Genomic DNA, 18194 nt, shown 5'->3' with positions numbered 1-18194 from the left:
TGAGAGATGACACAAAAGAGTAGACAGGCAATAAATGTCTTCTTTGTTACTGATGAAGCCACGTTCTCCATGAACTTCAAGGCTGTGGGAAAATGCGTGTCATGATACTGTGTCCCAGAAATACAGACTCACCCTGTCCCATGTAGCTCTGGGCCACAGCGAGCCTTCCCTTGAGAAGACCTGCCCTTTCATGCACAGGGCTTTCCTGACATGGAGCTGAGCATCCCGCGTGCTTCCCAATGGTGACCAACACTGGAGTGAAAGGAAGGGTTTCACATGCCCTGCTTGTCTCCCCGGACTCACACCTCACTCTGTTAGTGTAATGAGTGCTAGCTGTGGGCCAGGGGCCAGGGGTGTGAAGGGAGAAGCACCCTCCATGGCCCAGAGGAGTGGTTAGGAGACATCCACTCCCTCAGTTTAAACAGGTGGTTGGATGGAACATAAGGGTGCTCCCCAAGAGTGTGTAAAAGGAGAAATAAGGATTTTATTTGGGACTTAGGCTAGCCAGGAAACAGATAAGATGATTAGAGGGGACACTTGTAAAACAATTTGATATTAAGTTGACATTTGTTGAACACCCAAAATGTGCTACATTCTTTTCTGAGCATTTTACAGAAATGAATCCTTCAATCTTCTCAACAAGCGAGTAAGGAAGGTTTGATTGTTATCCCAGTTTTACAGTGTGGAAATTGAGGCACACGGAGGGTAATTAAGTTGGCAAAATCACAGAACTAGTAATTGGCAGAGCTGGTATTTAAACCCTGGCTGTCTGGTTTTGAGGTTCCCAGAGATGGGCTTTGGGTGTTTAGCATTATCGACATCCCTGAATCTTTATACCTCTGTGCATCAGTTAGCCTAGAAAGGACAGGGAAAGGAGTGTTACACAGGAGCTCATAGTCATTTCTTGGCCGCTGTCCACGGAGAGTGCACCGTGATTGGCGTTAATTGACTTCTGGGCAGTAGATCTGTTCGTATAATAGAAATATAGTCCATTGAATTAATCTAGAAACCCTTCCTGCTCCGTTTCTGTCCATGCTTGCCATGTGACTGCCTGCCCGTGATTGGGCCGTGGAGGAGAAAATGTACTCATGGTTGAACTCTGATATTTCAGTCTGGTTCATAGATTCACGTCTTCTGTTACATTAAAAATTTAAGTTTCTGGTTTCCTTGCATCAGTGTCTCATGAGCTTGGTTAATGTGAAACCAGTCCATGGGAGCCCAGGGATGATGACGGTATAATTTCTGAGCACGTTGAGGCACTTCTACCCGTGCAGACGTGGCTGGAGGATGTCCAGCTTCCTCACTGATTTCCCCCAACAGCATGGTCCCCTCCCACCCCTGGATGTGAGGTTGGGAGCTCTCTGAGTAGGCCAGTCAGAGGCCGAGTCCACCAATCAGAAAATGATGAAGTACCTGGAAGTGGGTTTAATAGAAGACAAGGGCTTCCAGGTTGTCAGATGGGCTGTTCGAGTCCATTTGGTGAAAAGCTGTCCACTGTCTGTGGTTGAGCTACTTCTTTGCTGTTGAAAAGTCTGGAGTAGATGAAGGGATTTTAAAAAGCAGAAAGGAGTGATTTCAGGTGGTACGTCCACACCGGTGAGAAGTGATGAATGACCGCCTTTGTGAGTCATAGACAGTCTTACAAACTTCATAAACCAGCTTTAAAAGCTCTTCCATCTGAGTGCACTTCATATGGGGTCCAGATCATCACTGGTCGCACTGTGAGGGCAAGTAACTGATAATGGCAGAAAGGACACGGAGGCATCAAAAAGGTCTCAGTCACTTTCCCTGTTTAAAGGATGCAGCACAGTGTAATATATTTTAGCTGGTTTTTCACTGAAAAGTTTTTAGTGTTTTCTGGGACTCCCCAGTGCCCCAAGGTTCCATGCAGCTGGGTGTCCCCTCAGTGCAGCTCTGTCAGCGCTTGCCCTGGGCTGACGCGGTGTCACGGGGAGCAGGACAGTCAGCGTCCCCGGCTCCTCCGAGCTCCGTCTCCTCATCCGCAGAGCCGGGTTTCTCATCCGTGTCTACTTAGTAGGGTTGCTGAGAATCACACGTGATGCTTCAGGTGTGACTTTTGGTTGTCTCTGTGATTGGCATATAGTTAATATTTGATAGAAACACTTGTTTTTTTAGTATAATTGTAGCACCTAGATTGCAGTGGTTTTTAGTCTGCATTTTTTATAACTTTATTCTTATTTTTAAATATGCACTTATTTTTATTTATTTTTTTTGGAGGTACTGGGGACTGAAGCCAGGACATTGTGCATGCTAAGCAGGTGCTCTACAACTGAGTAATACACACCCTCCTTTTCTGCACTTGAAGGTAAATATTGCTATACACAAAATAGCTCTTAAACACCATCATGGGACCTAGTCACTGTATAGACAATTGAACACGTATACTATTTCAATAGGAATAAATGTTTTTGAGACATACATTTCTGAATCTGTTAATGTGCTTAAAAACGATCATAGGTAGTGATAAACACGAATCTTTGATCCAGTACTTCTTAGAGACTGTTTTGCCATCAAGGGAAATTACATTCTACAGAGAAGGCTAATTGGGTCTCTTTGATATTTAGATGGTTTAGCAGATGATGAAGGCTTTCAAAAGCTGACAGTTTTGTATTTTAAAGTAATTACAAAGTTACCTTCTACAAGTTGTAAGTACTAAGCTTGTGAAGTGCCCAGTAATCCAGGGGGTATGTGTCTGTGTCTGTGTCTGTGTCTGTGTGAACGTTGGTGTGTGTGATTTCAGGAAGGTAGAAAGAAATTCCATATAGACTTCTGATACCTTTCTCCTCCATTTCAAGGTGTTGGCATATATTTACTCTAATAAATTGATATTCAGTTGTCATTTGGCATATTGGGAAGAAGACTTTCTCATACTTGTTTCAGAAGGATTAGGGAGCATGAGCTTAGGAAATGGGAGGAGATAGAGGCAGGGAGGTTCTTTAAACTTTGTGCAGAATTAGAAACAGTAACTTTTCTCTTTTCTTCTAAAGCAAACTGGCACTGAATTGTAACATACTATTACTCAGAATTGCTTTTCTGATCAGATACATGTACCTCAGATTTTTAAATGCAACATGAATGATGAAATGTGTTTTAGCAGTTATTTTTAAAAGTAGTCTCTTTTCAAGTAAAAGGCTATAGCCTGTTCTTTCTTCTAGCGGTACAAGAAATTCTCATTGTTCTGTTGCAATGATCTATGTGCTTACTTTCTTTTTTTTTTTTTCTTTAAGTGCTTTTTTCATTGTGGTTTGAATGAATGTTTAAAATTTCTGGATTTTGATCTTTAGAACATGCTGATTTCTCAGAACTGTTAAAAACCTGATTGTTCACTGCTCTTTGTTTGGTGGGGCACCCTATTGATTTCTGTTGTCTGTTAAAGAGTGAAATTCTTCCTCTAGCCTGCAGATCATTAAGTGAATGGTTTGCAGTGTGCCTTTAAAATTATTTGTATGCATTGAGCATGTTTGTCCAGTGAATTTTAAATTGACTCATTGTAATGACTTTGATTTGATTCTGTGTCTTTTGCTCCTCTCCACAAGAATTTGAATTCTCTGTTGCATTTTGTATACGTGTTCTTTACAGGGGAAGAAATTTTGCATTTTTTACAGAGGTGGGTTTTCCTATCCCCTCTGAATGCCTTCTAAAATTGATACAATAAAAATCAGTTATTGCAGTGCATAAATATTTCATAAATTATTTTTTGGCATAATCAGAAACAATGACCAAGAATGATAATAAAAAATACGAAAACCTTCCTTCCTTTGAAGAATAGAAATCAGGTAGTCAGGCTCCCTCATGCTTTGTGCCTGACACACTTAATCTCATGTCATTGTGTATCATGATTCGGAGATGGTATTGTTTCAGGTTTATAGATTTTTGTTTTAACATTTGTGTTGAATTCTTTCTCCAGGCTGATGTTTCCTGTTGGGTTTGTGGAAAGAGTAGAAGGGAAAAAAATACTTTGTTTTGTTTTCAGGAGGCCTGAGTTGATGGGAAAAGAGTTGAGGGTGGGCTGAGGAAAAGAGTGACACTCCCTCTCCTCCTGGTTGAAATTGATAAACAAAGAAATCAATTAAGTATATCGATATTTGACCAAAAGAAGTTAGCGAGCCCAAACTGGCTAGAAATGCACAATGGAAATTACTGAATTCAGCTTCAGAATGAGGTGTTTTACCAAGTAGAAGCAGCTTAGAGCAATCAGAAAATCAGTAATATGATGAGATATAAATGGAATATTATATCTTTTATTGCTGAAACTTTTCTACGTTAAGTTGTGTAGAGCTAAAATTAAGTTTCAATCACCAGGAGTTAAGAGAGTGAGTGGTACTGTAGGATCGTTATTCACGGATGTGCCTAGACCCTGATAGAGTGGCTGAAGATGGCAGGAAGAGACCCACATCCAGGATTTTCATCCTAGGGTGTCCTCCATAATGGTTCCATGTGGAAGCAGATGATTGGGTTAACAAATTGTAACACACCCCAGTCGCCTCTGAATTTTAAGAAGAAAAAATATGCTTTGATACTGCTTTACAAGCAAGTTCCTGTGCATCCTCACTCCAGACGCCTTGCCTTAAAAAGCAGAGACAATGCTTTGCTTGTGTAGTTGAGGTTTTAGATAGCACTCTGCTGGTTGTAAAGCAAGGACCGAGACCCTCAGCTATAAACGCTGGGCTTGTGTGTTGTTAGATAATGTATTATCCCCAAAACAAGGACCTGGCTGGTCTGGTGGTCTGCTTTTTAATGAACATATCTAAAAATGTATCTTGTTCCCCTCACCCCATGACTTCCCTAAAGATACACTAATCCTTTGTACTCATTGTGTATTCTACAATCTCTGCCTCATCCTGTCTTTCCCGAATTTCCTCCTTACTATCTCACAACTGTTAACGAAGTTTTCCTTTGATTATACCCTATAAATATGGGAGCATTTGAGAGGCTTATGGAGATGGCTCCCTAATCCCTCTCGATTTCTTGACTTTTTCCACAGAGTCTTGAATAATCATTCCTTGTCAGTAAGACTTCTTCCAGCCAGAACCCACAGTTCCAGGTGAGAAGGATGCAGGCTTTATCTCTCCTACCGGAGGCAGAGACAGAAGAGAATTGAGATATGCTCCCCCGTGATCCCTTCCTGCCCCAGGTCTACTGCAGTTCACCTGCAGCCTTCTGGCCTCTGCTCAGAGGGCCTCTGTCCCAGGACTGACCTCAGCGTTTTCTTCCCTTGTCAATATTTCCTGTGCCTTTCAGAACTTGGTCTCTTCTCTGCAATTCAAACCTGGCAGATGTGATGGTGGTCAGCGTGCTGGTGGGCAGTCCTTTGGGGACCCCCAGGAGCCATGCTGATTCTCCTTAGTCTCTCAATCGGGGTTACAGAACAGTCGAGCACAGAAGGAAGCCCATTCTCGAGATGTCAACAGAGCATTTCATCACTTTCATTTTATTTTTCAATTTTTGGTGGAGAAATTATTTGTAGTGAACTGTTCCAGATATTTGCCGCCTGCTTTCCTCATCACCATTCCTTGTTGTCTCTGGTGCTAGTTTTATAAACCAGGTTTCTTCTCTGGTCATTTCTGGCAGCTGGGCTTGCCGAATCCTTGATCTGTATTTGAAACAGAATGCTTCCTCGTGATGTCAAGGTGATTTTCCTATTTCTGAATATTTCGTGTACACTCAGCAACTGTTTCAAGTGAAATGCTCTTGTCCAATTTCGGTTAACTCACATTTGCTGATCTCCTGCTTTCATGCTGAGAGCAGTTTCTTTTTCCTCTAATAAAAGTTAGCAATTTGCATTTACTATGGAAGATACTGGCCCAAGGTCCTTTTGTTCTTAAGAGTTTTAATACAATTCACCCATTAAAATGTACATCGGTTTTTACTCTATGCCCAGAATTGTGCGTCCCATTCAATCTTAGAATATTTTCATCCCCCCAACAGGAAGCCCTGTACGCATAAACAGACATTCCCATCTTCCCCATCCTCCCCCAGCCCCAAGGAGCCACTTTTCTCTCTGTGGATTTGCCTGTGCTGGACATTTCATGTAAATCGAGTCACTTCATATAAGTGGAAACGTCTATTGTGACTGACTTCTTTCACACTGAGTAACGTTTTCAATATTTGCTCATGTTGTGGCCATAGTCACTATTCTATGCTATGCTATTGCTGAATAACATTCCACTCTATGGCTGGGCCCCACTGTTTACCCATTCATCAGGTGATACGCATTTGGGTTGTTTCTGTTTTTGGCTGTGATGAGTAATGTCGCCGTGAACACTCATGTGGTATTATTTATGTGGATATTTGTTTTCAGTTCTCTTACGTGTGTGCCCAGAGAGCAGAATTGCTGGGTAAGTCAGAAACGAAATGTTCAACTCTCTGAGGCCCTGCCAGGCTGTTTTCCAAAGTGGCCACGCTGTGTTACATCCTCACCAGCAAGGGCTGCGTGCTCCGCTTCCTCTGTGTCCTCTTTAGTGCTTGTTACGCTTTTTTTTTTATTATACCCTATTGTAGTGAGTGTGAAGCGGTTTCTCCTAGTGGTTTTGACTTGATTTCCCTTACAGCTAATGCTATTGAACATCATTACATTGTGTTTTATGGACATTTGTATATTTTCCTTGAAAAATACCTTTTCAGATACTTTATTAACCTTTTAATTGAGTTGCCTTTTTATTGTTGAGTTGTAGGGGTTTTTTTTCTTCATTTTGAGATACAAATTCCTTACCAGATAAGTGATTTGAAAAAATTTTCTCCTCTGTGTTGTTGTTTCACTTTCTGGATGGTGCCCTTTGAAGCAAAGTTTTAAATTTTGATGAACTGCAATTTGTCTCTGTTTTCTTTGTTTCTTGTGCTTTTGGGGTATTATTTAAACTCTGAGGTATTTTATTTAAGCTTTTATATATAAAATAACTTAATTCTTAGGACCGTTCTAGGAGATGGGTGCAGTTGTTGTCCCCAGTCTATGGATAGGAGACTGAGATGCAGAAAATTTCACTGAAATATCAGTGTCACATCTACCTAGTGCTGTGGGATTTCAGACCCTCATGTTTGTCCCCAGCATTTGTGATCTTCACCACCATGCTCCACTACTGCCTGGAATCGTTAATGAAAATGACTTTCATTTTTTGATTTCTTGTTAGTTTGTTTTCTCATTGGGGACCTCATCTCCTTATTTTCCTTTCGGATATCAGTGTAGATTTATTTTAGGTCTCATGTAGGCAGAAGCATTGCTATCAGTTAACTTCTTTATTACTCACTCTCCAGTGATGATTGTTGCTAGTTGACCTAACCAAGTCATGCTTAAGTCTTTCCTGCTAATGACACTAAAAACAGTCATGACTTATAGAATGCTCAAAGAAAGTACTTGATTGATTTTATTTTGCTACCCAATCAAACCAATCAAGTAAAAACCCCAGTGTTGACACAGACTATAAGCCCTCCAGAATAGGATCACTGTCTTCCTTCTGTTTCATTTATTTGGTCACAGTGTCTGGATAGTGACTTGCTGTCCAGCAGTTTTGTGAGGATATGGTGCTCGTGAATCATTGTAAGGACAGAATTTTGACAACAGACTGTGTTGTTCATTTCACAAGGGAAAAGATAATATAGAAATACTGCTCAGATCTATTTTAAAATTAAGCTTGGAATTTTGAGAAGAATTCAAGAAACCATACAAAGCTCTTTTTCACTAATTTTAGATCTATCTTAGACACATATGGTTACATAGCAGAGTAAGTTATCAAGTACATTTGACAATAGGAGTGTAATATTGATTATTTGTTTTAGTTGAAATATTCTACCTGGGATAAAGTAATCAGTGCCCATAAATGAACAAATATGTTTGTATTTCTATGCAACATGGGAGCAGAGTTCATGTTTCTATATAATATGTATGACTGTGTGTTTTAATCTGTCTGTCAGTGTTTTTATAGTTTTTCAGCAATGTTGTAACTTCAGAATTCTTCTAACATATTCACTCCCGATACTACTGCAGTTTGTACTGTGTATCCTGTCTTATGCATGGGATTCCACTGTCCCCTCAGTGAGGAATTTCCTCTCCTATTGAGCTAGTAGCAGAGTTAAAGGAACAGTGATTTCAAGGCCTTTGCTCTCCAAGTGTTCGCAGTTTCCTGTCAATCACGATTTTCTCTTTCTTGTGTTTTCATTGTGCAATTAGAATTTTTGAAAATAATTATTAATATGTTTCACCAGTCTTCCTAGAAATTTGATGTGTTTGTGCTTTTCAGTTTTCAATTTATGAAAATTGTAAATGCAGACTTGTTTTTAAGTGGTCCTTTTTCACTAGATATTTGTTTACCTCTTTATAGTTAAAATAATTTTCCCCAATGAATGAATCGGTGTGCATGTTTTAAAAGATACTTTAGTTTTTATTTTTCTTATTCTAACAGGTATATTCGTTGTACAGAATTTAGAAAATAAGGGTAAACACAATAATACCTTAAAAATGGCCTCTAATCTCACTTGTAGATACAGTTGTAATGTTTGAAATTGAGAATTACAAGTCCTCTCACTTTGTTCTACTCTTTCAGGTACGTTTTGGTTACTGAGACCCTCGAATTCCCATATGAATTGTAGCAGAAGCTAGTCAGTTATTGCTGAGGAGCCCGCTGGGATTGTGATCAAGACCACGTTGTATGTGTGCTTCACTCTGGAGAGCACTGCCATCCCAAGAATATTGTCATGTGATCCAGGAATTTGCGTGGTTTGTCTTTCCAGGTATTTAGGTCTTCTTTAATTTATTTCAGCAATGTGTATGGTTTACATAGTATTATTTTACTTTAATTTTTGCCTTTATACTGAGGACAATTGTGCAAGGTACCAAGATTAGAATTGTATTATAGCCCCTCAACTTGCTGCCACCATGGACGCTGTGGTCTCTCTTTGCCCTTTGTAAAATCTCGCACAAAATAGGACCTAAGTAACTCTCTCTTGAAAGAATGATTATATGATTGCTGGATGACGCTTGAGAGTCCTTGTGATGATGTCTTTTTCCCAGACTTTCCCCTCTTCTTAAATATGCCCTTTCTCTTCCTTTCCTCCAGCCTGGGTTTCAGCCTGCCTGTGGCATTGATTTTCCTTGTCTGTGGACTCTTCTTTTCACTAGTTCATGATAATGTTACATGTCGGCTGTGGAAACTTGCTAGATGTCAAGAAAGAGCAAATCCATTGCATGCTAGTATTTTTAGAGTGTGTTATTGAATTATCAATTGAAATTAAATCAGGCTGGCCCATTGAGCCATCCCCTGAGCTCTTTTTGCCTTCCTACAGGTGATACTGCTCTCGTTGCTGCATGTGCCCTTCCCCCAGACTTAGTTTTGGAGTTGAGTAAATCACCATCACTGGAGCCCTCTCTTTAAAAGATGAAGAGAACATTTGCTCCTTCTCCCTGCTTGGGGACTTGGATGAGATGAGGTAACAGATAAAGAATGAAGCCCCACCTCATTCTGACCACTGCTCTTTCCGTTCATTTCTCCAGGGGAAGAGTACAATTCAAAAATATAAAGATTGTGAGCTAATGAAGTATACAAGACAACCGATCATTTATTAAATACACTTTCATGCCAGAAACAAATGTATTATACACACAAAAAGCACATAAATTACGGTAGTACTGTGGTTACAAACGTGGGCCGAGTTCGAGTCCTGCTCTGGAGTGACAAGTCCTGTGAAATGGAGAACTTGTAGGTCGGCTTAGCCTCTCCCGGACTTTTTTCTTTCCTGCAGAGACAGGGCTCGCTAGTCATCCCTCCCCCGTAGAGGTGCTGTGGGTTGTAAACGACGCGCGTGGGCAGGCCAATCACAGCTGCTCGTTCCTCGTAAGTGCAGGATAGCACAGCTTTTGCGGTTACGGCTTTATGATCGCACCGTGTAGACCCTCAGTGCTCCGAAGGGATGTCTTGCGGATTGGAGATGGGATTCTCACTTCTGTAAATACCCAAAGATTGTGTTATTGAGCCTTGCTGATATAAATCTATTCTTTAGAAAGTACATAATGTAGATATATTTTTCAAACATGCATGCTTTTTTTCTTTTATTATTTATACTTCTACCCTCTCATCACGTGGTGTGACTTTTGATGGAATCCAGGAAACAGTCCTAAGCCACCTGCCTCTTCACACTTCTTCGTGATGGTTTTCTTCCTTGACTAGAAGAGGGTTTTGCATAGGAAATTTTGTTTGCTCCCCTTCTCTTGGAGTCTCCCTGTTTGTCTGCCCATCTCTCACCTGTCCATCTGTCCATTTCTCTACCCACTCATTCTTCTGACTTGTTCCAAGAAGCACTTCAGGCAGCTTACAGAAGAACAGATACCAAATAAACAGGTGAGAAAATGGGGCCAAGTTCACAAATTGAGGCTCGGAGTTGAGCCTGTGTGAGAGTTGCAGGCGTGAGACACACGCCTCTGCCTTGTGACTTATAAGATAGACAGCATCAATGTTCCTGAGGCTCCCAGCACACACAGGGAAGCAGGGTTTGTGGGAGATGCTCACTGGCTGTGAAATAAATAAGTGGCTTAGGAGAAGCCCAGCCTTTCCAAATACTAAGACTTAGGAGAATATTTTGAGTGTCTTCCAAAATCTGAGTATTGCATCTTTTCTTTTTCAGAGTTTTATGTATAGTTGGTTAACATTCTATAACTGGAAATTTCTCCAAAACTGCTGCCCACGTGAGTCCCATGACTCGGGAATGGGGTGGTTCTGCTCATTGACGGGTGTTGGCCAGAAACGGAAAATGACAGCCTCCAAGGAGCCTGGGATTAAGCAGTTATGTTTTGTCAGTGCTGTAGATTTCAGAAAATGCTTTTACCGTTTCTCTCCATCTGAGGAAGCAGCGTGCTCTCTTCCCAGCATCAGGAGTTCAGGGTCCCGGGATGGTGGGGGCTGACTGCACTGCCGTAAAGACAGCTGAGCTAGTCACTGCATATGTGGTGCTTTCACGTAGTGCATTTCATGTTTTTTAAAAGGTTTCAACATGTAGTTAATTAACTGAGTTAATTAACATTTAATAAATATGAGGCTTTTTTGAAAAGACAGTTATAGGCAGAATATAAGTTGTGAACACTTTAAAAATGGCTTCATTAGTGAAATTTCAGTAAGGAAGATTCAGTTTATCTTATTTACGCCTCTCTTTAAAAGTAACAAAGAAACAAGACAGAAAAAGCAGAGGATGATTTCTGTTCTTCCTCTCGGCTTGCAGGTGCCCTCACCTCCAGTGGCATCCATCCAGACACCAGCACTGACACTGGCCGTGCTCAGAAATGCCTCAGCCCTGAAGACACAACTGACAAATGGAAGGGAGCCGCGTCCTGTTACAGCGGGTGCTCTCACTTTGTGGGTCCTTATGTAACTGCACGGTGTTATTCAGGATCGCCCTTTCTACACTGTGTGACGGTGCTGCGGTGTCTCCTAGTTATTTGTTTCTGTAACTACTCATGTATTTTTTCCAATGTGTGGTACTAGACATCTAAAAATGCATTTTTCAGATGAAAAATAATGTGTATTTAATATAAAAGTCTGAAAAAAGAGTCAAAAGGGTCTATCCTGGTCCCAGTACTCAAAGATAATAATTAACACTTTAACATCTATTTTCTGTTCTTTTCATCAGTGTGTATCAGCTCTGTCATAAAAACCAGTGAGCACTGTGTGCCTGTTTACTGTGTGGAGACCTCCATTTTCCATTCGGCTTATTACACATTTTTCTACAATATTCTATCTCCCCTGACATGATTTTTAATGACCAGTATAGCATTCTGTTTTGTGGAGGCATCGTCCATTTTACTTTGTACTTAAGTAAACTTTTAAATTCCAAGTATACTTAACTGAAATTCTGAAAAGAGATCTGTTGTGGTACCGAAAGTCCCCTACATCCCTTCCCCTTTTTTCCTGAGAGTAAAAGCTGCTGACAATGTGGAGTATATATTTCATGACCTTTATGCCTTTGTCATATATATATACACACATACATACACGTATATGAGAAATCTATGTATATGTGTGTGTATATATGCTTTATTGAAAAATAAGGCCATACTATATGTTTTCTGTAGCTCGGTTTATTCACTAACGTATATATCATAGACCTCCTCCCACTCCAGACTCACCCGGTCCTTTCAGATAGAGTAAAGGGGTCTCCTGATGTGCAGGTTTGGTCTCTTGTGTAACGACACCTTTCGTGGGAGAGTACTGTGGACAAGGCCTTGGACCACGCTGAAACGCTGCAACTTTAGTGCCCACAGCTCTCCGTGATTTACCGCATCATTGTCTTGATGGTGAACACTTAAGTTTTCTCCATTTTCCACTGTCAGAAAGGGTGTTTGACTGGCATCCTTCTTGTACAAACATTCCTGTGATCTTGTATGAGTATTCCTTTAGCTAAGGTTTCTGGAAATTTAGTCCTTGGATGTGACAACTTCATACATCACAGGATGCTTTCAAGTGAATCTTGAAATTCCTTCTCCTGTGGGGCATGAAAAGATGTAGAATAACTTATGTAACCAATTCTCTATCGCTGGATATGATTTCACTTCAGCATTTCTTCCCACCATTGTAAACAGTGCTGTGCAAATGTTGTGATGAGTACATCTTTTTGAACTGATTTTTTCTAAATGTAACGATTCCTAAAAGTGGAGTTCAGCCTGTGTGCACACACGTTTTTCAGAGTTTACATATCCATTGACATGTCATCCTCCAAAAGATCGCTCACAGTTTGTTGTCTCAAAGATGGACACTAGCTATAATATCTTTTAAACATATTTGCCAATATGACGAGCAAAATGATTTTCATTATTTTAGTTTGCACTTGATGACCAGTGAGGTTTTGAGCATTTTTCACTCATTAGCCATCTGACTTTTAAAAAGTGAATGATCCCTTTTGTCCTTTGCAAACATTTAAGTGGGGGAGCTTCTTGCTGCTTTGTGACAGCTCAATGTGTATTATGAACATTAACCCCTTGTCTTCATCAACATGTATCAGAGAGCTTTTACTTGTCATTTCTTGCCTTTCATTTTGTTCAGTAGGTTCATTATTGTTGTGGCCCAAAATAATCTTAAGATAGTAAATGTCTTCTTTTTGGGTTTTATTCTTAGAAATGCTTTCTTATAATGGTATAAATTTCTTCTGTAGGTTTTTTTAATCTCTAAGATGGAGATGATAATGGTACTTGTTACAGTGAGGAGAAGCTGAATTGATATGAGCAAAGAGTTGTATTTGCTCTTATTAGTACTTTCTAATATTTACATCATTTTCTGTCATTTTTCTTGTGGTCATTTTGACGGGAATAGAATTTGTTTTTTCCAGGTATTCTCTGATTGTAACAAGACAATTATTAAATTCATACTTTGCTTTTTAATTTGAAATCCCACCTGTAAAAAATACTTATGTATACTAGAGTCTCTTTTTGAGCTCATGATTTATTTCTGTCAATCTTACTTTCTTACTCTAGCACTATATCTTACATATTGTAAAAATTTATTTAATATATTACAGTCTGAATTTTTTGATTCTTTTTTCGATCCCTAAATTTCTTGGCTTGTATTATGACTTTATTATTCCTGAAGAATTCTAATATAATTTTTTCAAGTTAAAAAAAAAAGATAAGTGTTGGTCATGGGATTTTTTAGTAATTTTGAATTATCTTTAGGAGAACGTACATCTTTAAAACTGCTTTCCTCCATACAAAAGGTTGATGTCTCTACTTTCACACTTTTACTTTACCCCTCAGTACAGTCCTGTACTTTCTCCATGTACAACATGGGCATTGTTTTTGAGTTTATTCCAGATTATTGTTGATGTTTTTGTTAATTTTTTAAGTGAGAAATTTTTGCTATTATATTTTTTAACTGTTAAAACTGACACCTAGGAAGGCAGATTCGGTTTGTAAATACTCACTTTGTAACTTCTCATTTAAAATTGTAAGTATTAAGTACTTGTTACAGAATCCTTTCTTTTCTGTTTTTAAAAATTTGTTTCCAAGATTCTCAAAATGGTCATAGCTAAGTAGTATAGGTGGGGAGACAGATGGAGAGAGGTAGTGTGGCTCATGTACAAACTGTGAGCACTTTCATGGCTGCCTTTATGCTGGAAAAGCTGATAAACAGTCCAGCTTAAACGAGGGTGGCTTTGTATGCACTTGAAATCCAGCTTTCCTGCCTGTATGGTGAAGCCTGGTAGGCGTGGCAGGTAGATGATCAAGGTCGAATGGAGGTTATTGGCTGCACAGAGCACTGTGTCTGAGAATTGGAGACCATCGCCATGGGAAATGCTTGGTGCCAGGAACAATGCAGAGGAGCTGGGGAACCTTGTGTTAAGGATTTTCCAGCCCTGGGAGTGGGAATATCAGACTCTGCATTCAGATCTGAGTTTGAATTCATCCTCTTTAGTTTACTTGTCCTCTGACTTTTGTCAAGCTATATACCGTCTTTCACTTCCTGTTTTCTTGTCTCTCAATTTAGGAGAATTACATCCTGCTGCTAGAGTGTTTGATCAGGTTAAATAATTTGTGTCTATAAGATGTCACATACAGTCACAAGCTCAGTGAGAAATGGGCTGTCGCCTGTTCTTCTGCAGCTCAGTGCTTGACAAGACATGGGGGAAAGCCAGTCCCTAATTTGTGTGTGATGCAAGTAGGAACAAAATTAATGTCTTGCCTTTCCCTAGCAGTATTCTTACAGCTTTGCTTCATTTACTTCTTTCCTCCTTTCCTTTCCCCTTTCCCATCCTCCACCAAAAGAGCCTCTCAGAAAAATAGATTCAAATTACTTTAAAGGTTGGCTCATCCTCATGAAATGATAGTATCATAAAAAAAACTGTGCAAATCCCAGAATATATTTTACATGATTTACACACACACATGTGCGTGCAAACACACACACACACAAAATCAGTCTACCTCCCACTTACAGAGGGAGAAGGTCCACTTTTTCTGAGTTTTCATTCACAGAGAGTGAGAACAATGTCTCTTACACAGACTTTCACCAGGCTTCGTGCATGGTGTTTTTAATTGAATTTCTGTTTGTGGCCATAGATATAGTCTCCTAATAGAAGAGAGAAAGTGGAGACATAGACATTCCGCTGAGATATTGGTGTCATCATATTTTAGTTGTAAAGGACTTAAGACAGCATAGAGTCGCAACATTTTATGGGTGAGAATCCATGATGTTGTAACTTAGACAAGAACCTGGGTCTTCTGCCATCTTGTCCACGCGGGTGAAGAGGCAACTGGGCAGGGGATAGTAGGGATCCTTCCTGCTTCACTTCCATGTTCTTGCTAGTTTTCATTTCAGCTGCCTTTAGTTTATGTTCATGAGGCCACTCATGGGAAGGTCACTCTGTCCTGATAGATTGAGTTTCTTATCAGCGAAAAGCTCTGGACCCACTCATATTTCCCAGAGTTTTCTGCTGACCTGCTGACACTTTATATAATTGAGACCTAAGAAACTACTGAATATAAAATCCTTATTGTTATCGTTTCCCCTCGAGTTCCATAGGAATGGGGTGCTGTCTCAGGCTGTCTAAAGCCAGATCTGAACAAAGATAGGGTGATGGGCTGTGCTGCTGGACCTACACAGTCGAAGGGGATTTCCACCTTAGCTTTATAATCAGGCAGATTAGTTCAAATCTTGCCTTTACCAATTATTATCTTTGTGTCTTGGGGGAGAAACTGTACTGTTTTGTGTCCAAATTTGTTTATCTGTAAATAAGTTCAGTATTTATTTTAAGGTTTCTGTTTTAGAATTGAATGAGCTAATTCATTCATTTATACCTAAAATAGCGATCGCATGGTTCTATGCTGGTGCCTTGGTAGTTGATTACTAAGGGAATCGGCAGTGAGAATGGGGGTGGGGGACCCCTGGATAATAGAGCTTATATTCCAGGATATGCTTGTAAAAGACTGGATGTGCAGTAGATTTTTAGTAAATATCTACTCCTTTCCTAATCTGCATTGATTGTTTATATATCTTTATACAAATATATTAACAAGTTTTATTGCAATTTAAATATTTTTGTAGTATTTACATTATGTAGCTATAAAAATACATGAAATAAAATGATTTGACTTTTATTTTCTTTTCAATAAGCAAAACAAAATAAAACAGAAAAGAAAAAAGTCTTGAGGGAGTAGAAATAATTTTATTTCTGTGGAATCAATTCCGTATAATAGGTCTTTGTCATGTTGTTAAACAGCATATAAAATTGATAGGTTGTGACATATTGGAAATGAGGAAACAGTGGAGACATACTACCTCTAATGCAGTCATTTTGTTACCAAGTCCAAACTCGTTCTGCTTGCTGCATGACAGGCCAATAAATGGGGAGATGAGATGTTGGAGTAAGGAATAGTGACTTCATTTGAAAATCTGGCAGACCCAGAAAATGGCATATTGATATCCAGTAGAACTCTCTTCCCCAAAGCAGAATTCAGTCTCCTTTTATACTAAAAAGTGGCGGGGATGTGGTTGGTTGTTGCAAACTTCTCGCTGTACGAATTGTTTGTCCTTGGAATCCTTTGTTCCTGCAGCTGTCCATGGTGGGTCAAATTAAGGTGCCCCCGTAAAACCTCCAAATGAAAGAAAGGTTATTATCTATTTTGCAACTTGCCATCTGTACATAAGTGTAGAAGAGCTAATATCCTTAAAGATCAGAGCCCGGAGAATAGGCTGTCCTGGATATTTCAGGCTAAAGGCAACTTTTTTTTACAAAAGGTGCAGAGATAGCAAGTCGGAGCCTAGAAAACAAGGTACAGGTTTAAAGCCAAACGAACACATCTAACATGGAGTCAAATTTGTTCTTTTCTTTTACAATTTCTTTTTCTAACTCATAAATAATTTTAGTAAGAAACATTAGAAATTTTTTTTTATTTTTGCTTCTTAATAACGGATTACAACTACACTTTAGTGAGCAGGGATGCTGTGCGTGCCTTGGGGTCACAGCAAACTCTTGTTGGGGGTGGTCGACCCTGTAACATACCGGATGTCCCGTGAGTGTTGGTGAGGGTCCCCCAAACCAGGGGCTCTCTTCGGGAACCACCATATGGGCATTGACCTCTGGAGACCTCTTTTTCAGCTGCAGGAAATTTTTTCAGATTTTGTGATGGAAAAATCTCTCCAGCTGCAGATAATCAGGGAATAAAGGAAGAGGAAAAGGGCTTGAAGTAGAGTAGAAGAGAAGGACAGAATATCAGGGAACGTGGGGGCTTGGCAGCGGGGCCTCGGGAGAGAGAGGAGCAGAGGTGTGGAGGGTCCCGGCTACGGAACTAGCTCCTGCACCTTTCCCCGCACCCAAGCCACACAGCTTTTAATTGGGCCCAGGACTCCCTCCTGTCTGGATGTCACCCTGGGCAGAACTTTGAGAATCAAAGCTAAGGGGTGGTCAACACTCACCTAGGGGGTCACTGAGGACTTTGCTCAAGTCCACATTGACTTTTCCAGTCATGTGCCTTCACCTGTTCTTTATCTCAGGATCTGAGAAGCAGGAGCAAGGAACTCATGGAGAGATCCAGGAAGATATCTGACTGTGTTAAGAGACGACAGTCACAGTGACACGTGGAGTGAAGACACTTGCAGTAAAGTAAAATAACTTCACAACTATTGCATCAGAGCTGCAAGTGTGAGAGAACCTAAGCCTGTCTCAGAGTGCAGGGGACAAGAGAAAAGGAATGGTAAAATTACCACTGACATTTGAAATTTTGTTAAAAAGAATGCTACTGTTAATTGTATCACTTGAATGTATGCAGGTGTTTTTCTATGAGCATTCATAGGTTCACAAAACCCCACCAGCCACTCTTGCTCCCATCTGGTGTGGGCTTTCTCAAGCACAGTGCCCTTCCTGCTTGGGTGGGCCACGCTGCTGGTCCTCGCCTGGGGCCGGACTGCTACAGGACACTGAGTCCCCGAGGCACGACCTGGGATACATGACAGGAACATCTCTGCTCTTGGCTGAGGGCCTCCGTTTCCCCCTGCAGTGTAAGAATGCCGGTGACTCAGTTAGAAGCATGCATCCAAGCCATCCTTCCGTGTCATCACCATCTAGAAGCGGTACCTGAATATTCTGAATTTCTGCAGAATGTTGTTTGCAATCACCTTGAACAAGTGAGTGTGTGTCCTCTTTCAAGTGGAGGAATTACTGCCGTTTTCCTGGAACTTACTCACCACTAGTCCATCTGAATTTTC

The 18194-nt window shown here is 40.3% G+C and overlaps 1 protein-coding gene across 1 annotated transcript in view; it reads left to right on the top strand.

Annotated features, from left to right (window-relative positions):
- The window catches only part of LOC140690314 (trafficking protein particle complex subunit 9-like), a 329996-nt gene that overhangs the window by 294402 nt on the left and 17400 nt on the right, over positions 1 to 18194 (top strand). Inside the window, exon 2 of the mRNA XM_072952013.1 lies at positions 11224 to 11357. Coding sequence (XP_072808114.1) covers positions 11224 to 11357 — 134 coding nt within the window. The remainder of the gene's footprint in view (positions 1 to 11223; positions 11358 to 18194) is intronic.

This window comes from Vicugna pacos, chromosome 30, assembly GCF_048564905.1.
Source record: "Vicugna pacos chromosome 30, VicPac4, whole genome shotgun sequence".
In the NCBI taxonomy this organism is placed as follows: domain Eukaryota; kingdom Metazoa; phylum Chordata; class Mammalia; order Artiodactyla; family Camelidae; genus Vicugna; species Vicugna pacos.
This window is presented reverse-complemented; position numbering and strand designations above follow the sequence as displayed.